Raw genomic sequence first — 24,365 nt, 5'->3', positions numbered from 1 at the left:
AGTGCCAAAAGCAGTCAGTTCCCTGCATAGCCTGTAGAGCATGCCATACTCAATAACATAAAGGTAAAAATAGTGTATGGTTAAAAAAAACAAAAAAAAAAACTACTCAGCTATTTTTACAACTGTGCCTGAGTTGCCAGTATTTAACTTGCATGTAGAGTTATGTTTTGACTGAAGTGGAGATCTTTCTTTATTACCACATTACATCACAAGGTGGAGTGTTTTCTGTTTGAGAGAAATATGCAGAACTATTGTGTTAAACATGTCTAAATATAACAAAACCCAAATGAAGAAACAACATTATAACAGATCATTAAAAAAAATAAATAAATAAAAAGTTTAAAACCAAATATTCATTTTTTTTAAAAGGACTGTCACAGGCAGACAATCACACAGGCAACCATTTGGGAATGAAGCTGCCATGACACCTGGACTTTGTCTATTTTTTATTTTTATTTTTTTTTTTTTTGTTTGTTTAGTTTTTTTCTCTGTTATCAATAAAAAGAAGTAAATTCAGTCATAAAGTAGCCATTGTAAATACATTTTTCCCAATTTGTGTGTGAATTTGTGATGAAGTGAAGCTTCATTCTGCAGCCACTGATGCCAAACCTCTTGGTAATTCCAAGAACTGACATTCAATTTTTTTTCTTTTTGTAATTATTATAAAATATTATTTTATTAGAAAAGACCTAAACAAAATGAAATCGCACATTTTATGTATATTGTCCAAAACAAAATCATCAAAACACTTTTATTCTTTTGATCCTGCGGTCATGCCTGTAATTGATGCTTGTGAGTCATGTCCATAGAGCTCCCACTAGATGGCATTGTTGTCCCTGCAATTCACCAGCGGCACAACTTCACTCCAGATGTTTACTGCTACGGCCTATGGATGTGTTAGAGCAGGACATACTGCTCATGGTGGAAACACTTGCCCTGGTCAGACCACTTCTCCCTCTTCTGTGACTAGACACACACCACTTACAGTATTATCAATAGAGGAAAAGTCCAACCAGAACATGCGTACTTTTTACCTTTACTTAAGTACAATTTTGGCAGCAGTACTTGAATTTGTAATTGAGTATCCTAAATATTTAACTGTATCCTTTTCTTTCATTTTTTTATGTTGCATCACATCACAAAAGCAAGTTCCTAGTCTGAATAGTGCTCACTGACAATAACAATGAGTACAAATTTGCAGTACTTTCCACTATTGTCATCTACTACAATGTTATGCTTAATTGCATTCATACCATAACTTTTCATTTGAAAATGTAGCTAAAGCGCATTTATTTATTTTTTTAAATTTTATGTTACTGTCAAAAAGTGTGTAAAGTTAAGAGGCTAGTGCTGATTAATGATTGGCTGTAGATTGTGGGCGAGGATTCAAATCTTGATAGAGACATGTTAGACTTAAACCAAGTGGATTTCAACATAGAAACTGGCATCGAAAAGAGACTCCTGTGAGATTCATTCTGATTTCTGATTGGACAACAGAGAACCAAAACATCAAATTATAATATAAACAACTTTGATGTCCATATAAATCAGCATTACAATTGTTACCAGCCAGAGCCAAATACATTTTTTTTTTGTATTTTTAACCCTGAAAGAACTTTCCCCTAGTAACTACATTTTTACTCACTCCTCTACTACTGCTCTACTCACCACGCTCTGATAAGCATAAAGGTAATAAACAAGAATAGTTGACTCATACACTGCTGCCCGAGAAAGGAAACCAAATGTAAAATGCCTTGCAAAGAGAGAATTTTGCACTTCTTTAACCACAAAGTACAGTAGCAGGAAGTAAGACTTATTCAGCTGACCATTGCCTGTGTGGTTTCACTTCTATGTAGCACTACAGACTGTCAATATGGCTTTTTCCTGGCTTCTTGTAGTCATGTTTTTCTCAACCAAACTGAGCATTTGTGGAGGAGACGTGGGAGATTTTTCCCCGTGTTTACAGTTCTTCTACAAATCTTCGCCGCCTAAAGGTCTGACTGGGACTCCAATCTGTCAAAGATACAGCAACCAGTATCGCTTTGCCTCACTGTACAGCCGTGTGAGGAGGTCAGCCTGGTTCTCTGCCTATGTGTACAGTGTCCCATTGGGGAAGAGACCCTCGGTAGCCTGGAAGTATGAGCCACAGGTAAGAGCCGGCATCAATTCATATTATTCAGTGGAAGACATTACATGTAAACAGTGTTAGCATGATCCAATTTATGACTGGTGATTTAAAATAATATAATGGCACTGTAAGCCTAATATAAGTTTCTCAAATTGTTGTTTGTTTAACTCTTCAGTCGTCCAGCTAGGATTCATAGCAAAGGAGAAATTCAATTCTGTCAACTGGACAAAAGTTTTTTGATTGAATCAGTTTAAGTTTTGAACTGAAGAAGCAGCTTGGATGAGCTGTGAAACCTATTCGATCAAAAGATTTTTGTCCAGTTTACAGAATTGAATTTTTCCTCTAACTGTTATGAAATATTACACCTAATTTACATGCCCATGAATTACCACAATGCACTAGAAATTGGCTCTAAATGTTTTCTTTTTAGATCAGTTATATCATCTTTGTTCACATTTTCATTAACAGCTCATAGTTTAATGGCTTCTAGTTATGGTTCATTAAAATGCTTCTAAACATGCTTTTTGGTCATCTTGGAAAATGTATTTCACATTTTCTAAGTTTCTAACTAACTAAGCTCTTAGGTTAATTCTTGTGATTATGGAAGTCAATTTTCCATTTATTTTTCCTATAGACTATTTTAAATCCAAAAATCATGTTTAAAACGCAAGATTCTACAACAGGGGTGTCAAACTCATTTTGGTCCAGGGGCCGTATCCAACCTACTTTGATCCCAAAGGGGCCGGATCAAAAAACTCACGGCATATAAACCCCAAAAATAAAAATAAATTCAAATATTTGTGCAGAGAAACACAAATCTATTACAGAAATCTTTTTTAATTGATGAACTCTTTCTTTTACAAAATATTATAATATTATGAACAACCTGAAACTTTAAGAAAAATGCAATTTCAACACAAAGTTTAACATGAACTTGTATGTAAATAGGAATAAGTCCATTTTTCTTGGACAATCCTGCACTCGGTGTCCACTTTTCTCATGTTGGACATTTTTCTGATGAGGGTGTCACGGTCAACAGTCAAAATGATCGTCCTTTAAGAGCGTTTGGAAAAAGACAAGTCTTCATTTGTGCTGCTCTGGTGGGAGGGGCCACGTACAGAGACGCTGCTGTGATAAACACCGCAGAAAATTAACAAGATTTTAATAGAAAATATAATTAAAATATTTTAGTAGAAAATCAGCCGAGGGCCAGATTAAAGGTCTTGGAGGGCCGGATCTGGCCCCCGGGCCGCATGTTTGACACCTGTGTTCTACAACATTTTGTTTTGTGGTCATTGGTTAGCCCCGAGAGAGCTTTCTAACTGTTATTATTATTTATATAGGAAAAATTTATGGGAAATTACTTCTAGAACCAAGGTGTGTGCGGTCACTGCTGAGTTCCATTTGACCCCGAGTCCAGTAATTGCTTATACACTTAAAAACTACGAAGGAGAAGTCTGGATTTTTTCTGTGGCATAACAATCTGAGCAAAATGCAAACAGGGCATTTTTGAGTTCTCAGAAAAGACAACTAGATTAATGAAACAAGAGTAAATTAAACTAAAACACATCGTCATGTTTTCGATATGGAGACAGCAATATAACATGGTTAAAAAGGATCAAAACAGTTTTCTCATGCCTAAATTATTGCATTAAATTCATAGATTCATATAATACGCAGTCTGATTACATTGAACATCATGTCTCCCCTGTACTCTCTATCACAGCTGGCTTACCCCAAAGCCAATGGCAACATGGCGCTGTTTCCCCCAGGCCCCATAGACCTGAATGTGGTGGAGAGTCAGGCCGTGGATCAAGACTACATCAACTCCTCCTTCTCTCGTGGGCATCTGAACCCCAGTCTGCACCACCATGAGTATGATGATCGGTCCTCCACCTTCACCCTCACCAACGTGGTCCCTCAAAAGGCTGGGTCCAACGACGGGCCCTGGGAAACCCTGGAACAAACTGTCAACAAAACATTAGCAGCTTACTGCATTGGAAAAGCTTACATAGTTACAGGAATTATACCATACAATAATCAAGAGCATTGGATCAAGAACAAGCGTGTGGCAGTACCAGAGTACTTATGGTCTGCCTATTGTTGCCCACAGTTTAACAACAGCCTTCCACAATACCTAAGAAGTGCCTTTCCAACATACGCAGCTATTGGTCGTAATGATAGAAATAGTACTGAGGAGATTGTGCCAATTAACAAGTCAGCAAAGAAGCAGTTTTTTGGCTACGATGTGAGACAAATGAGCCTGGCAACTCTGGAGATATATTTAAAACAAAGGTTCAATACTGTGGTCAATGTTTTCTATGATAGTTGTAATGGGCAGAGTAATTATTAGGCTAAATGTCTCACAAATCCACAATGCAACACTATAATAAGCAAAAGAATACTTTAGTTTTGGACTAATCATAGGGCAAAGTTGTTTATGCTTGTTACTTATCTGTGTTACACAATTAACCCCATACAGTTACGTCTCAGTATTTACTAAGTATTAATTTGTCTCTAAAGTGTACCACTGACATTTCACCATCAGAGGGCGCCATGGTCTTTCTGTCGCTAACAGATGGGTTATTTTAAAGATGCCTTTAAAGTAACATGCCCTTCATATCCGGGAACACTGATATGAAGTCAAATTTGAAATAAAAATTCTATATTCTCACTGTTACAGATGACAACTGTGATGTAATTTATTCTTAATGACCATAAAATTGGACATGGCCAAACAGTTGTTTGTTATAATTTGGTGTTTTGGTTGTCCTCAGAATAAGAACAATAGAATTAAGGAGCTCAGCCTCTCATTTGGATTGCCAGTATCAATACTAAAAGCCAGTTGGTTTAAACCTAAATTGCCTATCGCTGATCTGAACGGGGCACCTGCAGTCAGTCATTACTCAGTGCTGGTGCAGCCTCTGCAGCTCAGTGCGTGAACTCTGGAGGTTCTGAGCTTTCATGTGAGGCATCGGCTGTTCAGATACTGAGGAACATAAACACCTGTATTTGTGCTGAATATGCAGGTTAAGGGATTGGCAACCTGCAGGTTCAGTTGTGATTGTTGTACAGAGCAGGCTACATACCACAAGTAGCAAGTAGGTGTGGTCTTTTTAATGACTACCTTCCTTATTCTATTATGTAGACAAATAAAAATAATGGGAAAAAAGCTAAAATATGTCTAACTCTGCACAGACATTTTGTTGACTGACAGTTTTAGGAGTTTTCTGAATAAATATTACAAATGTATAACCTTTATTGTATATATGGCTGATACAAATTGCACTTTATGTCAGACTGAATGATGTCTCACCATGAATGATCACACAGATGTTTTATTTGTTTATACATTTATTAACTTCTTACAAAGAATAGGTGGTACAGCAGTTGCATATGGAACAAAGCATGCATACATGACACTGCTTACAGACAGCCTTCAGTGTTTGGAGCTCGGTGAGGAAAAGAGTTTCTCCCATATCTCCACCTTCAGTATGCACCTGCCCAGAGGAGACATGGTCGCCTTGATGTCCAGGTAGCTACCCTCATATGTGATTCCACTTCCGTTGCACTCCTGCCTCACAAACCCTTTGGGATCTTTATCATAATACATTTCTTTGAACAAGGCTTCATTGCACTCCTTTTCCTTTTTGTAGATACCCACAGCAAGCCAGTTCTTGTACATGTTTCTGTCGTATGGGACAGAGAACATGATGGCTACCTTCTCAAAGTAATCCTGGCGGTTCTTCTCAAAAAGGTCATAGCACAAGACTCCCACAGCACCAGAGGCTTTGCCACTGTCTTTGCTGAAGTTGCACATCTCGACTTTAAGAGGACGCACGGTTGGTTGGGGTGGAATCAGAGTGCTACCTTTATCCAAGTACACCCTTTACAAAAAAAATCACATTAATTTTCCATACTATAAAATGCTATTTGCTTTTTAATTCATGCACTCACTCGGGGTTGATCAGACAGTAATTCGTGGTGAGGTTGGTGATCTCAATAGTTACATTTCTTCGACTGGACGCATTAGCTGCCACGGCTTCAGCGGATTCTGACATGATGCTGTTTAAAATTACAAATCAAGTCAATAACGCAACCTATACAAAACATTTTTATAATATATTTTTTCATCTTACCTTGTCTAATTTGAGCCTGCTACACTGGTGTGAAGACCGACAACCACTGCCGCTCCAGTTGACTTGTCCTGTTGGGGAATGTATGACACCCAAAAGTACCACCCAAAAACATGTCTCCACCTCCACCTGATTACTCAGTGTCTAAAAATGTCTGTCCCATCCTTCAGGAAACTATGTCAACAAAGGTAAAACAAGCAGAACAAAATTTTCCATTGGCAAAAAAACTGGTCTAACTGGCATTTCATAACCTGCTCTCATTGTAAATTATGCTTTGGTTGAATACTATACATTTAGCTGCAGCAGCTGGCAATGTAACTCTGAGTGCTTTTCTGTCATTATAATTTATATATAAAAACACAAAAGAGGCAAAAACAAAATACGTAGTTCTTGTTTTTTATTATATTTGTGCTGCACCAGTATACATATAGACCACATATATATGCAAGTTGTTTGATTTTTACAATTTGGTGCACGAAGATGCAACAGAACATTAGCTCATCTACACATTTTATCGTAAAGTTCAAGTTTGATGATAGCTTTGCCTTGGTCGGACATGCACGCCCTCACGTCCACAGTACTGGAGGAGAACACTATCCCTGACCCATTAGCTTCGTGGCGTACAAAGTGTGAAAAATCCTTGCCGTTATACATGTGCTTGTACAGATCTTCATCACAAGGCTTGGACTGGTCGAACACACCCACGCCCAGCCAGTTTTTGTAGAAGGTATAATCGAAAGGCACGGAGAACATGACGGCCATGATCTCGCGGGCCTGGCGTTTTTGCATGTTGAAAAGTTCGTAGGTGAATACCCCAACAGCGCCAGATGCAGTGTTGTCGTCTTTGATGAAGGAGAAGACCTCTGTGTGCTGGCTACGCACGGTGGGCTGGGGAGGGCTGTAGCAATAACCGCTTTCCATGTAGACTCTGAGGAAACAAAGATATACAGTATTAACTTAATATCAAAAACAGTAGTGTGCGTATCATATTAGGATTAAATGAAGGCTTACTTGGGGTTTACCAGGCAGTACGTGCTACTGATATTGGATATCTCCACTGTGCAGTGGCGGTTGGTGGGCAGGTGGGCAGAGTGGGTTTCTGCAGTCTCAGGCATGGTGATGGCTATGTAACTCTAAAACAATAACAACACATGGATACAGATTATATATTAAAAATACTACAACAAAATGGGTCAAACCTGGGATCAAAGCATGAAACTAAACCTAATCTACACCAGGACTAAACCAGGACTATAGAACAGGACCAAACAAAGTCTACATCAGGACTTAAATCAGGCTAAAATCAGGTCGCACCCTCCAAGTACAGGAACAAGTGCAGGAATGTAGATTGATAACATTATAACAAACTAAATAAACCAGTGTAAGCAGGTTACATTATTTAGAGAAATATTTTTGCAATGGTAAGAAATATCTTAAAATAGGAGAACTTACTTTGTCTTAGGTGACACAGAGAGGCAGGGACAGCACTGAAAACAGTTCGGAGCTTTGGTGAAGAGACAAACTGAAGACACACCTTTCCCAGAGCAGGCACACCTCTCAATGTGAGCGTTACCTTTGAGTTTAAGGAGGCAATTATCATGCAACAGAAAGGAAGCAACATAGAGATCAATGCATTGGTCATTGCATTTTCAACTTTGGCTGTTAACAAATTATAATATATATATATTTTTGGTTTTTACTGCTTTTACTACTATAGACCAAAGATTAGATTTCTTAAACTGTTCTGGAAAGAGGTCCAACATGTATCAATTTTGCAATTCTTATCTTGATTTTTAAAGCCCCGCTGCATAATGTTTTCCCCCAAAAAAGTGTACTGAAAAAGCATCCATGCGAGCAGGGTTGTATCTAACTGAATTATGCAGGTGATGTGTGAAAGTCACATGGTCTTGCTTTCATTGCATGCACATTTAGTACATTAGTATGCAGTGTATTGTGGAGTAAGAGCTGCCTTTATAAGTGAGTTAAAGATTTTAAAATGTAGATTTTAAAATAAGCTTCTCATTGTCACAGTCGTTTTTAGTCTGAGCACCTGAATAGTTTGGGGGTTATACAACCACACCTAAAAACAAACAAACAGTGGAGATGAGTCAGAGGAGGTTAAGCCCTGACTTACCAGACCGGACCAACCAACTAAACAATAGGCATATTCTTACACAAGCTAATAATTCAAGTTTACTTCACTTTTATGATGTTTTTTAATTGTGGTGTTGTATTGAGGATTGTTTATTAAAATATTAATATACTGAATATGCAGTTGTACTATGTAACATTTGCTTACTCTTTTATGAAAGACATTTTATTTTATGACACTGACTAAAACAATCAACTGCTGCTTAACACTTGTTCTGCACTTGCAGCAGAAAAAGTAAAGTGCCATTAAAACAAGCACCATTAGAGGGCACTGTGGCTTTCAGAAATGAAACTTCACAACAACGGCTGGTATACTACAATAAGGAAAGTAATTAAATAATTAAATAAAAAATGCAAATTAAGCATTTAGTTACTTTATCATTTAAGTGAGTTTCAGCTTACCCTTCCTGGAAATGTTAAAAACTGTTGCCATTTTTGTGTAAAAAATAGATTTATTGAGCTGTCCCTTCTCTGCTGCTTCTGTGAAGGTGCCCATCATGTGTCTGCAAAAGGATATTAACCTTTTCCCTCTTAATTTTTAGTTCAGTAAATTATTAATTTAGTAAATGATTAGCATTTTAATTACTTTTTAATTTCACAAATTAGGCTGTATTAAAATAAAAGTAATACTGAATAAAACAAAACTGGCCTAATTGCCACTTATTAGTCAAATTAATAAACATTTTTGACTAGATTTATTCTCCGTGTAATTTTTATCTATTACATTTTATTTATAAAAATTAACATGGACTTCAACTTGCAAAGTAGGACTTGGCCTTTATAGAACATGTTCCAACCTGTGTAGGTGGACCTGCAAGTCAAGTGACGTATTTGTACTCCTGGTCTAAACAATGTCTTTGTGAAAGTCCATTATATTGTCAGTCACTGAACGCTGCACACTGTGATCTATGCTTCATCATTTGACACTCACTAAAGCTTTTACTCTGTGACTCAGTGCCACTGTCAAAGGTCCTTGTACAATGTGCTCCTGTCAGTCTACTATGATACTGCATAACAAGGCAAGCCAACCCAAAACTACTTGTTGCCACTACAAATTCTATTTTTAGATTGACTATGACAGTTTCCTTATTAAAATGATTGCAAGATTAGCTATTTTTTCACTTTATACATTTTGATATTCAGGTTTTCCAATATTTTGAAGGTTATGGCTAGATTGACCACAGACAGATCCCTGGACGCTTTCCAGTTTTTGCATATACGACATAAGCAAAAATATCCATTACACTTCCCGACCTTGCTTTTTCGCTTTTAAGCATTTTCCAGTTAATATATCTCATTCAAATCCTTACCATGTTGACATTTTAATTGATATGTGTACTCCTGTATTAATTTCAACTGACCACAACTGTCCACATTTGCATTATAAGATATTAAGGAGATATATATATGTTTATCATAAAATGGTGAGAGTTTTTGAATTTCTGCTCATTGTCTACATTTCACATCTGATTTGTTCTTCTTGTTTCCCTTGGCACATGTGGAAATGCCCTCCTTAGCCCTGACTCACTAGATGCGCCTCTCCTCCTCTTCCTCCTCTCCCTCCTTCTCTCTTTTACTCTCCAGCTGTCTCACCCTCCTCTCTCAAACTGCCTCTCTTTCTGATCACTTGGTCCCTCACTCCAGTCCCTGAGCGCTTCTTCTTCCACCAGCTCTACGGGCGAAAAGCAGCCTGCTCCTACTGCTCCGAGCGCCCAGTGGAGGTGGTCCTTTTGCCCGGTGGTCCAGTGCGGCTCCCCCCACAGTCACCATTTCCGCCCCGGAGAGCTCCAGGCTGGCAACGCAGCCACTTCCCCGGCTGAGCATCGGGCGGAAGACCCTGGTGGCAGCTGCTATGGGGGTCATGCTGGTCCTGGTCTTGGTGGTTTTGATACCGGTGCTGGTGAGCTCGGTGGGCACAGGGGGGTCGGACGACAGCGCCAGCCACTTCGAAATGCTCGGGACCTGTCGCATGGTGTGTGACCCGTACCCCAGCACTGGCACTGCAGGAATGGGGGTCCATGCGGGCACAGATTCAGTAACTCCAGGTCTACCGGTGGAACATGATGAAGACCTGGGAGACCACAGTATTGGCCCGCCGCTGCCAACCTACAGCGCTCATGGCTCACTGGGCAGACCAGGAAAACCAGGGAAGCCTGGCCCCCCGGGACCCCCTGGAGAGCCCGGACCCCCTGGACCTCGAGGACCCCCTGGTGATAACATGGACATAGTAAGAACAGGCATTCTAGGACTGGGAGGAAAAGGGGTGAGTACAACCACTTACAACACAACGCCTCGAGTGGCTTTTTACGCTGGACTAAGAAACCCTCAGGAAGGCTATGATATCTTGCGCTTTGACGATGTGGTGACAAATATTGGGGGCAACTACGAAGGGGCAACTGGCAAGTTCACCTGCAAGATCCCGGGCACCTACTTTTTCATCTACAATGTCCTGATGAGAGGAGGAGACGGCACCAGCATGTGGGCTGACCTGCTCAAGAACGGTCTGGTGTGTATCCTTAACTATACAACTCTACACTGTTGTATTTATTAATAACTAAGAAAACAAAAGTAGAAGAACGAACACTGCTGGTAATTCTGACACACTCAACATTATGAACTCTAAAAGTGCTCGGGGGACAGAAGGATGTGTAGTGCATTGAATAGTCATGCATTCATCTGTATGGTAATTTTAAGACTTGGTGTTACAGAACAACATGACAATACACAGAGGCAGGGTTCCCGAGTGCGTATCTGTGCATATTACACATGCTGTAAACGCTGAAGTGAGTGGATGGAGTGAGCTGCTATCTCCTCTCTGCACACATCAAAACAGCGCCGCGAGGAGTGACCAGTTCAAAGCAGGTGCTCTTTGAAATACAACAAACTTCTGCATTTTCACACGGCTGGTCAGCTCCAGACATTTGATATGGAATTATGATATAGGCTCCTTCCATGGGTAATTTGGTAATGTCTTTAAGGCTCCAGGTGGTGCCAGTGATCAAGCCTACCATGTAAATCTAGATCTGGTACACACTGCACAAAACTGTAATGATTATGATATCAAAAATACCTTGACATTAAGCATTTTTCAGTTCATGAAGGCAATCTATTTCTTCTTACTTTACATCACAATAACATAACTATTTTAAAGGGCATTATCTGTTGGGGTATCTCCAGACAACATAGTGTAATAAAACAAATGGATGAGAGTCAAAACCTGAAAATGTAGCCATTGCCAAAGACTCCAATTAACATGACCACAAATGTCAATTTAATAAAAATGTAAAGTACTATTTAACCATTTTTCAGTTGTTACATTTAATGTATGTACTAATAATAACTATTAATCTTAATCATAAGAAAGATGATATGACATATAGCATACTTTTTCAATGTATGAAGGCATTCAATTAAATATTACTTTATGTGACAATAACATAATTATTTTATATATATAATGTATGTACTTTTAGGGTATTTCCAGACAAAGTTGGTAAGCAAGTAAACATGGAAACATGACATAAATGCAATTAACATGACCCTAAAATCTCAATTAAATAATCAAGTAATATTGTGCCTTGATATGTCTAACCATATTTTTCCAAATGTTAAATTATTTCAATTATTAGATTTAGTGTATATATTACTCTATATCAGTGGTGGATGCAGTACTCAATTAAGATAAGCATCATCATCAACCTCTAAGTTAAACTATTGTATTGTAAGTACCTAGTTCAAAAATGTACTCCAAGAGTAGTAAAAATTATTTTGTAGAGATTGAGATTTTTTGAACTGTTAAAACATCAAATGTAGCGATTTTGATAAAAAATAAATAAATAAATTGCAGATTTTAAGTGATCAAATTAATTTCTCAAATTTTCTAGCTTTCTAGCTAGTTTTTGCTTGAAGTTGGGATGTTAACTCAGTTTTTGCTTTTCAGTCCAAATCTAAAATGCAATGGAGTAGAAAGTACAGATATATGCTCTCAAATGTAGTAAAGTAAAAGTAAAAAGTATCCACTGTAAAATTTACTTAAAGGTGGAGTGTCTCCATGGAGATTCTGTTGCTTTGCCTGGAATGTTCCAGAGTATGACATTAAACATCTATATTTATTCATTCTCTCTGTGAATAGGGTTGCCTCTCCACAGATCTGACCTGTAATCTAGACTATACTTGTCTACCATGAGATAGATAGAACATTCTAGACAAAGCAATAATATCTCCATGGAAACAAGCAGGTCATGGACCCTCCAGCAGAAAAGTTCCACATTGTACCTTTAAGTATTGTACTTTTACTTCTGTACTTTGTTACCTTCCACCACTGCTTTATATATTGTAAGTCTCATAATTATTAAACGTTATGTATGTACTGTAGATTAAAGGGAACTTATAATGCACAGAAAATGCTGTATATTTGTAGGCTGGCGTTGAGGCTGCACTGCATTTCTGTCCATCATCACTCTGTCATTCACGACTAACCTTTACACTTGGACCCTGCAGCTGCTGGCACACGCTTTAGTCCTGATTACACGTCACTCCATATCCTCCACATCCTCCCAGGTCAAAACGCCGGCTCCACACACAGGAGCTGGAGATTCACTATGGAAAATATAGAATTAAATCGAAAAGGGAGTTTCTTTAAAGCAATAGATGCATGGAGAGCATGTCAGTTCTTCTCAGAGGGTACCTTAATCTATCCTGACTGACCCTTTAGATTGAGTCATTGAGTTTGTTGGCTGTACAGAAAAACAACATATTCACATGGCGAGGAAATATATAAAGTCAAATGCTGTATATATTATGTTACAGTGCTTTTACCAATATAATCCATTATATAAACGAAAATATTAAAAAAGAAAATATGTAGATTGTGTGGATGTTGTATAAAAGCTAGATTTGTAGTTGCTGATAACGCTCTACTACTAATTGAATGCTTTATTTTTCACCAAAGTATTCGTCTAAGTATTACTATTGACAATATAAGCTTTTGTTTGCTTATATCTTGGCAAAGCAGCAAAAACTAAATTTGATTTTGCTACTATAAAATTCTCTTTTTGTGTGTTTCCTTAACTTTTTATAATTACAGATTTTACAGTGACAAACTCGTTGAGTGTCTGGGCTAGTTAACATGTGATTTGTAAGACATATAAACAGCTTTATGTGTAGCTAATTACTAGCCTGTAAAATATTGCACTGTAATTACACATACAGTCTAGAGCTAGACTGGCAAATCAAAGGGCTGGTTTATAATTAGTTAGACAGTTATTACAGGCTGCTATTCGCGCTTATGTAAAACATAGAGCTAAGGATCTCAACATTATTCGGTTATAAATAATCATCAGAATATAATGGTAAGAATAAAAAAAAATCATAATCTTGACAAAAATCAACCTAAATGTTTTTTTTGTCATTTTTATCTGTTTCATCTGAGTTGTTTTTCTTTTTTTGTCACATTAACTGATTTCATTAAAGGTGCAATGCGTACCATTTCTAGAGGAGGGTTCGCCACCTGCCCCCACGGAAATGTTACTCTGTTATTCCACAGTATAGATTAATTGTTGATTTGTTTTTTATTGATATTGTGTTTTGAGCAATAGAAACTATAACTGAGAAATAAATACATATGTTTAATGTCATACCATGGAACATTCCAGGGACAGCAATAACATCCCCATGGAGACAAGCAGGTAGCAAACCCTCCACCAGAAAAGTTGTACCTTTAAACTGGTGGTGATACACTAGAGGAATTGTGACTTATTGTGAATGAAAGTGAATGAAGGATGTTGTTTGGTCATAATCCAGAAAAATTATAAACTCGTGATGTATCTCCTCACAGTAATCCTAAAACTAAAATTTGATATGTGGTGTTTTTTTTATGTAGGTCACTGCTGAATCTGTGTTTACATTGTGTGTGCTTGTCACTACCAGGTCAGAGCCAGCGCCATCGCACAAGACCAAGACCAGAGTTATGACTACGCCAGCAACAGTGTCATCCTTCATCTGGACGCTGGAGATGAGGTCTTCATTAAACTGGACGGGGGCAAAGCTCACGGGGGCAACAGCAACAAATACAGCACCTTCTCAGGGTTCATCCTTTATGCTGACTGAGGTCAAAGGTGATAAGAGTGGACTATATTTCCTGACTATGTTGCTTAAAACCACTCATCTTAAGTAGGGTGACCACCTCAAATCGTAGAAAAAGAGTGTGAAAAAGAGAGTTGTTGAATGTGTTGAGACGTGGAGGAATGGACATCAACAATAACTGCAAAAACACTATATGATTTTAAGTCAATTGGAACGTAATAAGAGTGAGATATTTTACAATTATGAAAGCCAGTAGTCTCAAAAAATCTTAATTTCTTTGCAAGAACAAATATCTGATCAAGTTTTCTATGTAAAATCTCAGTTTTTATGCAAAGTTTGTGGAATCAATGAAAAAATGGGACATTCTCTAACTAGGTGGTATGCAGGACAGGGGCTTAAATGGCAGAAGAAGGCGAAAGGATCAGTGGTTATGGGTGATACTGGGTGCTTGTATGCTGTTATTTGATGGACTTGAGCCATGTTACAAGTGACAGTGACTCCTATGTGTCATGCCAGGGGGTGTTGTAGCAAATCTGACTGTGCCGAAACGTCGCCGTCATTTCAAATTCAAGTCTCCGAAAATCACCACCAGTTGTGGCCACCGCGTTGTCTGTACATGTGCTGTATAGAGTCGAGAAAATGCTGTTTGTACATATGTCAGTGCGTATGAAGAATGGTATACAGACTTACTCCCAGTAAGTTGGAATAATATGCCCAGAATATACATTTAAATACAATACAAATCTTTTCAGTTAAAACACTATTTTTACTTGTATTAAATTTCAGAGGAGGGTAATACCCACTTTATTAACATTTATTAACTTTTCAAACAAATTGTACATTTCAGAGACGTTTTCTGACAGCATCTATTTATTGAAGTAACAGTACTCTTACTTAAGTAAAAGGTTTACTTACTTATGGTTTCCTACCATAAGTAAGTCTATAGTGACAAAAGATGATTTGATTTTGTAATTTTCTACTCTTGGGAAATTCCAGAATCATATTATTCAGTGGTTAGTCTAAGTGATTACATTAACTGATAAATCATAAATCATAAATACATTTTAATTTTCAACTGTTAATCAGTACTTGAGTAGTAGTTTATCCAAATACTTTTGATGGTAATTATTTGGGTCGCTAGCAAAATAAAATGCATTGTAACTTCTCAAAAACACCAGCTGTGTAAAGAATAGTTGCCTTGTCCTGGTTTAAACTCTCTTTGTTTTATTGAATACCCCTTTTGGATACCCCCAAAGAGGGAGGGCTTTCTCACATGCTGTTCTTCTTTCACTATTTCCTCTGAAAGAAGAACAATATGTGCAGAAGGCCATGCTTGGACAAGAGACAATCAGGACCTAGGAGACAGGGTCTAGCTATTCCTTACACGGCTGGATTTTTGGACTACATGAGGTCCCAGTCTATTTCAAACCTACAAACACTTGAAGACAGAAACTTCCTTCACTTTCCCCAGAAGAACGTGATGAAAATGGGCATTCAATGCAACAAATGAAGCAGTATGAGATCCCAGTCTATTTCAAACTGACAAAAACTTTGAGACAGAAACGGGCTGACCTAAAGGACAAAATCCCGAACCACAAACAAAGCAAGGTGGTCTACTCCATTCAGTATAGCAAAGATGGCACTGGGTCTTATACTGGAGAAAAAAAAACAGCCACTTCATAAGAGAATTTACCAAAACAGGGAAAACAATAGTGACAGTTTGGCGCACTTCACACTTAGTGCAGTTCAGTAAACATAGTTAACAAATAGAAACTGTAAACAAGTAGATGGCTTAGTTTCAGTGTAGTTATCTCCTCCCTTTGGGCAGTTATAAGGCAGGGTCCATCAGCAATCTAACCAGAACTGAAGACGCCGCTTGGATGAACTGCGAAACTAATGGACGCTACCTGGACGACTGAGGGATTACACAGACATATTTGGGTCATTATACTTCTACTTTAGTAATATTATTTTAAAGTAACGTTAGACCTACTCATACAAGAGTAAAAATTTTGGTTACTCTACCCATCTCTGTTAATGATGCAAATCTGAAATGACACCTGGTAACATGCCTTCATTACATACACATGTCAGTAGGGCGTATATACTTTTATTCCATTTTAATGGGCAATTATTCCAAATATATGGAGAACTAGTGATATTTTTTGTTTAGACATTAAAGTATTGTCAGAGTACAAGTATATATTTTTACATTAAAGGTGCACTGTGTATCTTCTCTGGTGGAACGTCTGTGAAATGCTTTTCTCCATGGAGATGTTATTGCTATGTCTTGAATATTTCACAGTATGGTTTTAAACATTTCTTTCTTCTTGGAGACCAAACCAGACCAAGTTACAGGCATCCCTGCCAGACCAGTTTTTCTTGGTATTTTTGAGTTGTAAATCCACCTGTAATTGAGTAAATGTAAAGTGGAACTGTTTAATGTCATACTGCGGAACATTCCAGGCAGAGAAATTACATATCTATAGAAACAAGCAGGTGACAGACCTGCCAAAAAGTGCACCATTAAAACTCTCAGATTATTGTAATAACACTGTCTAACATATATTTACATCCTCTGTCTCTAGTAAAACATGTGATGTGCTCATTTGCCTTTTTATTTAACCATGCATGCCATTTCAAGTTCATATTTACTGTCTGTCTATGGACAAAATGAAAAAAATACAACTTGTAAAACAACTTGGTAATCTGATTGTTGTGCCTCTTAATTTCTTCTTTCTCAACTCGAGGGAAGTTGTTAGCGCACCAAAGAAACCAGCCCTCCACAGCAAGACGCAATCAGCTCTGAGGTGATCACTGAGGTAGTGCAAATACCAGCTGTGCTAAATGCCAAATGAAGCGTGATAATTACGTTGCACAATCAAAGAGGAGACACGCTCGCCCCTCTAATGCCCGTGGAGGGGAGGAAAAGTTAAGAGATGGGTGTTAGGATGTATCAACTCAACCTTAAGATCAATGTTGCCCAGTAATCTGGGGCAAATTATCCTCCGCTGGACTCCGAGAGCAGTGTCACGGACCAGCAGTAGCTTTGGGGCTAGTGTAAGAAGTAATATGTTTTTCTAAAGAGCTTGGTATTTGAGAATTCTTTGGACAGAGCTGCCATTTGACATTTCCTCCCAAGTCCCTTCAGCTGTCTTCTTTTCGAAATGCTAAGTTAGACACACAAATATTGGGGACTTGTGTGATAAAACTGGGGTTAAATTGATTTACATTCAAAGCGAGAAGAGTCTCAGCTCAAAAATCTAGCTGTAAGCGTCTGGTGCCCTGCTGTGGCCAAAGGGATGTATAACAGATATGACTTAACATCTGAACCTGAACAAACTGTTTTTAAATGGTCATGATCCAGTTTAGTCCATGATACTTCAACTACCTTGTTAATTAAAGGCACACTATGTAACATTTCTGGTGGAGGGTCTACCATTGGAACGTGTGAATGGAGATTTTATTGCTTTTCCTGGAATATCTGAAAAGTATGGACACAAACTTATATTATACTTGCAGTGACATCAGGCTGGGTGTTCTATGTGTATCTCTTTTGGCAGAATGTTCAACTGTTACCATGGTGACACAACGAACACAGAAAAACTACAAAATGGTTTTAAACAACCCATTTTTAGGAGCCTGTGATCAAAACGAGCGTTCATGGTCCAGTTTAGATGATTTTCAACAAAAAATGCGAGAGTGACAAACTGAAAAACTGTTGTCTAATGCTAGCAGATTGTGTTCAAATAAAGCTCAAATTAAAGTCTAATTAAAGTAACAGAGCTTCTAACAGAGTAGTGCTTCCAGTTAGCTTCACACTCCCAAGGAAAGTTGATAACATCAGCTACAAAGTCTGAGTATATCCATCATATCTGTGGAGAGGCGACCCAGCTCATATTACTGATTAGGGGTGTGCAAAAATATTGAAATATCGATATATTGTAATAATTTAATACAGTATCAATATCGTGGGCTGCTGTATCGATATATGGCAAAGAGTATTTTTTGGTATATTTTACTAAATTATTTTGTTGTTTGTTTAGAAGAAGGAAACTCATTTATGTGACACTTTTGACATATTCACTGTTTTGAGGATTCAAAATTTCATATGAACTTCACACAAGAAGTGGTTTAACAGAGACTTTTAATATCTTAGCCATGACTTAGCCATTATATTTTATTGAACTGTATCGAATCAATTTGAAATATATTGTATCGAATCGAAAGTGCACTGTATTGAGGCATGTATCATATCGGCAGCTTCTTAATGATATGCCCTATTACTGATGCATGTACTTTCTTTTTGATATAACACCGCAACACAATAACATTTCCACACAATCAATTAGCATGCACTTAACAAGAAAAGTTACATAACGTACCTTTAAAATAGTCACCCTATACCAGTGAAGGTATCATCACAGTTGTATGACCAGCTTAACTCATATACTATTCATTTAAATGAGTAGATGCTAAGAATTGTGTATAAAACATCACCACAACGGAGTCGCTTGTTTCTCCACTGAGCTGAAGGTTCGCCGTTCGGATCCCATTCTCGATATAAACATCATTAGTAGAGCTGTCAGAACCACCCCACCCCCAGTGTCTGTGTACGCTGGTGTATGAATCTGTGTGTGAATGGGTGAGTAGTTCCTCGATGTGAAGTGCTTTGAGTGCCTTGAAGGTAGAAAAGCGCTATATACAAACTTGACCATTTACCAACATGTGAAAAACCTATGACTTTTTCCTGCCCAGTTTTATTTAATACTTATGTAATCAAGAAAGTCTCACCGAGGTTCAGATTGTTTTGTCCAATTTATGATCCATTGAGCTTCAGATTTCTTCTATGCCACTATCATAAAAGTAAATCACTGAAAATATGAGCGTTATTTCTTCTTATTCATTTCTTGATCAATTAGTCCAATAAAATCACAACAAAATTGGGATCATGGCCATCACACTCCTCTGCATTGCAGCTGTAGTTTCACAAGTAACATAACTGCGCAAAATAAGACACTTCCTCTTTCGTTAAGTGAATGTCACCATCTTAACTCCTGTGAAATCCACTCAAGGCCCAATTAAATTCAACATTTACCTGTAAATATCAGCTGATTATTAAAATGGTTCCCAAATCTCTCCCAGTGGCTTGCGTGCGTAAATGTTGACGCACTCCCCAAAACCCTGTGGCCTAAAAGCTAGCTTGTCTTTAAGATGGCCCACTTCCTCCAGACACAATTAAATCTAATGCTCTGTGTGGGCAGAGGTCAGAGCTGCCAGAGGGGTAGCTGGGCACCATGTAACACAGCCTGCCCCCTGTTGCTCGGAGGGGGTATGAATCTTCATATTAGAGGCACGCCATGATGTCAAAGATGATTTCTCCCAGATCTTAAGAAAACAACTTTGATCTGAACATTTACAAGTGTTCCAGTATGTCTATAATAAGAATTAGATCTTGATCAAAATAAGATGTTATTTTGAATGTCATTCTTCTGAAGCTATTAGTTTCACACTTTTATATTCTACACTGCCCATATTTACATGCACACCAAAATCTGATTATAATCGAATTTCTGGAGTTATATTCTTGAAATGTCATGTGAGATGAGTAGTTGGATTTCTTTCTGATTGTTTACGTGTGTACAGACTATGACAATTAAAAGTATGCACAAAAAGGCCAAAGTAATGTTGAAGAGACAAAAATGAAAGAGAAAATGTTAAAAAGATTGAGTCATTGTTCTTTATCTTCCAAATAGTTACTCCTTGATCATCCTTGATTAACTAATACATGCCTTTTTGATGATCAGATTCCTACAGTGCATGTAAACACACACCAAATCTAATCTAATTACTGGGTTATCTGATTATTCTAGTTATTGGATCTTTACTGGCCACGCAAATGTACCATTAATAGAGATAAATGTAGTTCTTAATTCCCATGCTTGCTTCAATGAGTTATATCACAACATATGACACAGTGAGACATGGCAACCACAGCGGATTCACGGATGATTAAATTAAACAAATCCTGCATTTACAATAGAGAGTTGTATTGTAAGCAGTCTCCTGACAGTGTGTGTCTCCTCAGAAATGGGTGATCCCTCTTTGCTTTTGTTGCGTAACCTCCCCTTAAGACACTTGTTTGGGTTTGATGGTGACCGCACTCAACAACCTTCCCCAAGAGGACCCAGTGCAGACGGATGATTTAATGTGTCACGGAGAACCAGAGTACAGTACCAGCTCAAAATGTGATGATAGGACAATGTGAAATAGGCATAGGATTAAGGCTGTGCTATCAAATGAATTTTGATCACGATTTTGATTTGTGTGTCAAATGATTGCTAACCTCATATAATCGAGTTGAAATGATTTAGGGTGCAATCACACTAGGACTTTAGAATCGTGCCCAAGCACAGGTAGCCCCTAAACTGCGGTGCATTTGTCCAGTGTGAGCGCAATCGAACCATGCCCAGGTACGGCACATTTGGGACTTGGGCCTGGTTGGTGGAGGTGGGCCAACGCACGACACAGTTGCTTCTGTAAGCAGACACGCAAGACTTTACTATACAAGCTCTGTGTATACGCTGATGTTACTCATACGAGGAAAACAGTGAATAAAGTCCTCTCTAAAACACACACTGAATCCACACATACCTTCAATAAGGACTGCGACAGAGACAAAGGTTTTGCAGCATTGTCTCCGGTTGTCCTCACTCCTCCTGTCCTAGTCCCCGGCTGTCCTCCGTCCTCCTGTCCCCCTCTCCTCCTGTCCTCGTCCCCGGCTGTCCTCCCTCCTCCTGTCCTCGTCTCCGGTTGTCCTCACTCCTCCTGTCCTTGTCTCTGGCTGTCCTCACTCCTCGCGCTGTTATTATATCCATAAACTTACGGAGGAGCGCGTATCGCAGCAGGACTCATATGTGCCTCACTATTTAATATTTCTGAGCCACTGGACTTATTTTCTCCACTAAAGATTTAGCTCTGCTGCGCAACATGTAAACAAACAGTGATGTGTGATAATGTCACCGGCCGTGGCCCAGTTCAGTTGTGCAGGTGCGAGTGCGAGGTACATATTTGTAGCCTATATTTATTTTCAATTTGAAAGTTTTGCAAAAATTATCAATAATAAAGAGTTTTGGGGATTTTTTTTGAGAGAGAGAAATGCTGAATAAATGCATTGTGTAACAAAAAAATAATCTTTTGTATAACTGTGATAATGATTTTTTCCATAATTGAGCAGCCCTATATAGGATCTTATTTAGCTAATGGTCAGAACTAGGGATCCATCTCCTGACGAACAGGGGTCAACATATGTACTGCTGCCTAGACCACCAGTGGTTCCCAACCCTTTTTAATATGTTTTTGTGTTGAGTAACCCCCAAGCTATCGGCCTTAAAACTCCAGCATGGGCCAATATTTTTGTTTGGGCCAACCAGCTGCATACACAAATCTTTATTTGAACACTCCAGTGCACTGCAAAGGGCACTGCAAAAAAAATTTTAACTGTAACACTTGTGGTAAAAAAAAAAAAAAAAAAAAGAGTTGAGAGGGTCTTTGTACTAAATTAAAATTACAGAATTTGGGGAAAATAAAAAAACAGCCCCACATCCCAAAAATAGCTGCAGAGTTTATCGGTCATTGATTTCTCTCGGCATCAGTCTTGAAAAAACAAAACAAAAAACAACACATCGGTCGATCTCTAACTAGAATATGAAATCCAACCTAATCTAAGTACCTCCTGCTAGTTGCCTGTGTACCCCTAGGTGTCCCAGCACCTTTGATTGGGCAACACTGTGCTAGACTACTGTGCAGCATGCAAATTAGTTTTAAGAGAACATTGTAAACATTAAAATTTTATCTTCTTTGTTTAGTATTGGCTCTTCAAGTCCTCAAGAGACACTACACTGATCTGGCTCAATGCCACAAGTAATTCGTATGCCTCTATTATATATATTATATTCATAATAATTGTAGAAAATTGTGTTTTATCACTTAACATTTATTACATGAATTTAAAATTGACTCATAAGAGAATACCTTTAACTTCCTTTCCTTTATTGTTACAAATAAGCAGATTTGCATTTACAAGATAAGCATTCCTAAGCAGCTTTTTCTGAATAATCCGCATCATTTGCTCCACTTTTGGAATATTTCTACATTTTTTGTCTACAGTACATTTGTTTTTATGCATGCATGAGACACAAGGATTTGCAGAGAATAAGATGTTTCAATTTGGCTAATCTCCACTTTAGTCCTACGTAACTCAGGGAAATGTTTGATTCACTTGCTCCCATCCGCCCACTCACTATCAGTATGAGGCCTGACATTTACAGGGGCCAATTGTTGAGACGTGAGCTCTTATCAGTTGTCTGCAGCATGCGTGTTTGACCGTTTTTGCATATGTTGAGGTCAACTGTGCACGTGAGATCTCCATTTTGTCTTCAAGGGGTTGGGACAAAGCACTCGGACACGTCCCAGCCTCCCGAAGTGACGTTAATGAGAGCTTGCTGTTGTTCCTCACCAGGGGGAGATCCAAATTAGAGATAGATACTTTTAACTGTCAAGCTAAATTGTCCCTTCACGCTCCCGTACACATCCGCCCACTAAAACAGCCACCTGCCTACACTTAAATGCACGAATGGCTGCATCAGTGACTTTGTAATGCCTGAACAATGGGAAACAGGGGTTTGATGATCCTTAAAAACCTTATAACATCTCTAGGCGACGCATCTGTGTAAAAATAAACTGGTTTTATGTACAGCAGTTCAAATGATCCTGTGGTCGAAGAGAAAACTATTCATTTCTTAAAGGTGTACTGCGTGGAGGGTACGACACCTGCGTCTCCATAAAGATGTAGCTGCTTTCACATAGACTGTATATAAAAATGGACAAAGCTAACCCCCTTGCCACCGTGTTCCAAATAGGCAGTGAGAATAGGCGAGCTTCTGGCTCCATCGACTCTGGTTTCAATTCACTTTGTACTGAAAAACATTGGCCCTCCCGCCGTAACTGCTGCTGTCAGACTGCTCATTTTGGTCTTAAAATGTTCGTATTAATCTGCTCTACATGATCCTGGTGTTTTTATTTCGCTATTTTGTCTGTAAATCAATTCTTATTCCTAATATGCAACTCTGCTCCAAATTCTCTCCATAACTGCAAGACTCTTAAGCTTTATTTGACTGGAATCGAATGCCATTGGTGACAGTCCCTTCGTCTATTTCTTTATAAAAGGTATTAAACTTGCACCAAAGTTATGGCAACATCTGTCTCCATGCACAAGCAGTTGGGTCCTCTAAACCAAGTTACAGGTGAGATGTGTAGAGAGGTGGCCCCTTAAGACTGCAAGTTTTTCAAGGTATTAATGACAAATATAAATGCTACATAGATATGTTTAAAGCAAAGCAATAACATTTGTCTGGAGACAAGCAGGTGATTGGAAAGGTTATGCAGTACACCTTTAAGACGGATACAGATATAATGCCTCAATGTGATTGCTCTTGAGAGACAGGAAGTACATCGATCTGTACAAAGAGCTAATCTCCACCGACTGTCAAAAGGACAATGCTCTGATTAGCTTCAACAAATACTGGCTCTTTGCTGAATATTGACGGTTTTATTGCTATGTTTTTGCTCAAAAGGTATGTGGTGATGAATGAGGTAAGTTATACTGATTGAGCACTAAATCATACAATTTAGGCTAATTAACAGTTCATGTAGCTGTCCTGAAACATTTTCATTTTTTTTCCCATCTAAGGTTAAACTTAACATATAATGTTCCTGGGAATCATTGCCAACACAGAATGTGTGTCTTTGTCTACATCCATCTCGATCACTTTGTTTACTGTTGTGCTGTACCACAAAAGGGACCC

At 38.3% G+C, this 24,365-nt stretch overlaps 4 protein-coding genes across 5 annotated transcripts; 2 read left to right on the top strand and 2 right to left on the bottom strand.

Moving 5' to 3' along the window:
- Positions 1 to 1,768: 1,768 nt before the first annotated feature.
- Positions 1,769 to 4,866, top strand: LOC110154299 (endonuclease domain-containing 1 protein-like). The gene is made up of 2 exons (XM_020918288.2): positions 1,769 to 2,149; positions 3,855 to 4,866. The coding sequence occupies exons 1-2, from the start codon at positions 1,874 to 1,876 to the stop codon at positions 4,479 to 4,481; spliced, it is 903 nt and encodes a 300-aa protein (XP_020773947.2). The 5' UTR covers positions 1,769 to 1,873; the 3' UTR covers positions 4,482 to 4,866.
- A 701-nt stretch (positions 4,867 to 5,567) lies between these two features.
- LOC110154402 (DELTA-actitoxin-Afr1e-like) lies at positions 5,568 to 6,367 on the bottom strand. Its single transcript, XM_020918393.2, has 3 exons — positions 6,268 to 6,367; positions 6,086 to 6,193; positions 5,568 to 6,015 (listed from the first exon to the last, which is right to left on the bottom strand). The coding sequence occupies exons 2-3, from the start codon at positions 6,187 to 6,189 to the stop codon at positions 5,568 to 5,570; spliced, it is 552 nt and encodes a 183-aa protein (XP_020774052.1). The 5' UTR covers positions 6,190 to 6,193; positions 6,268 to 6,367.
- Positions 6,368 to 6,644: 277 nt separating this feature from the next.
- Positions 6,645 to 7,850, bottom strand: LOC110154401 (uncharacterized). Its single transcript, XM_020918392.2, has 3 exons — positions 7,717 to 7,850; positions 7,276 to 7,397; positions 6,645 to 7,192 (listed from the first exon to the last, which is right to left on the bottom strand). The coding sequence occupies exons 2-3, from the start codon at positions 7,377 to 7,379 to the stop codon at positions 6,763 to 6,765; spliced, it is 534 nt and encodes a 177-aa protein (XP_020774051.1). The 5' UTR covers positions 7,380 to 7,397; positions 7,717 to 7,850; the 3' UTR covers positions 6,645 to 6,762.
- A 2,426-nt stretch (positions 7,851 to 10,276) lies between these two features.
- LOC110154417 (C1q-related factor-like) lies at positions 10,277 to 15,242 on the top strand. Of its 2 annotated transcripts, XM_055150395.1 has the most exons (3): positions 10,277 to 10,460; positions 10,494 to 10,921; positions 14,344 to 15,242. In XM_055150395.1, exons 1-3 carry the CDS (start codon positions 10,277 to 10,279, stop codon positions 14,521 to 14,523), a joined length of 792 nt encoding a protein of 263 aa, XP_055006370.1. In that variant the 3' UTR covers positions 14,524 to 15,242. The 2 variants fall into 2 exon arrangements, with proteins under 2 accessions (XP_055006370.1, XP_020774066.1); XM_020918407.2 differs by having other exon boundaries at positions 10,277 to 10,921.
- The last annotated feature ends 9,123 nt before the right edge of the window (positions 15,243 to 24,365 follow it).

This window comes from Boleophthalmus pectinirostris, unplaced genomic scaffold (assembly GCF_026225935.1).
Source record: "Boleophthalmus pectinirostris isolate CB_2022bp ecotype Guang Dong unplaced genomic scaffold, ASM2622593v1 HiC_scaffold_14, whole genome shotgun sequence".
Taxonomy (NCBI): Eukaryota; Metazoa; Chordata; class Actinopteri; order Gobiiformes; family Gobiidae; genus Boleophthalmus; species Boleophthalmus pectinirostris.
The sequence above is the reverse complement of the archived record's forward strand: the minus strand, read 5'-3'. Positions and strand labels throughout refer to the sequence as shown.

Coding starts and splice junctions, on each gene's coding strand:
- LOC110154401 (XM_020918392.2), bottom strand. CDS start 7,379: ATGCCTGAGACTGCAGAAACCCACTCTGCCCACCTGCCCACCAACCGC. Junction 7,193..7,275: donor TACTGCCTGGTAAACCCCAA/GTAAGCCTTCAT, acceptor TTGTTTCCTCAG/AGTCTACATGGAAAGCGGTT.
- LOC110154299 (XM_020918288.2), top strand. CDS start 1,874: ATGGCTTTTTCCTGGCTTCTTGTAGTCATGTTTTTCTCAACCAAACTG. Junction 2,150..3,854: donor CCTGGAAGTATGAGCCACAG/GTAAGAGCCGGC, acceptor TCTCTATCACAG/CTGGCTTACCCCAAAGCCAA.
- LOC110154402 (XM_020918393.2), bottom strand. CDS start 6,189: ATGTCAGAATCCGCTGAAGCCGTGGCAGCTAATGCGTCCAGTCGAAGA. Junction 6,016..6,085: donor TACTGTCTGATCAACCCCGA/GTGAGTGCATGA, acceptor TTTTTTGTAAAG/GGTGTACTTGGATAAAGGTA.
- LOC110154417 (XM_020918407.2), top strand. CDS start 10,277: ATGCTGGTCCTGGTCTTGGTGGTTTTGATACCGGTGCTGGTGAGCTCG. Junction 10,922..14,343: donor ACCTGCTCAAGAACGGTCTG/GTGTGTATCCTT, acceptor TGTCACTACCAG/GTCAGAGCCAGCGCCATCGC.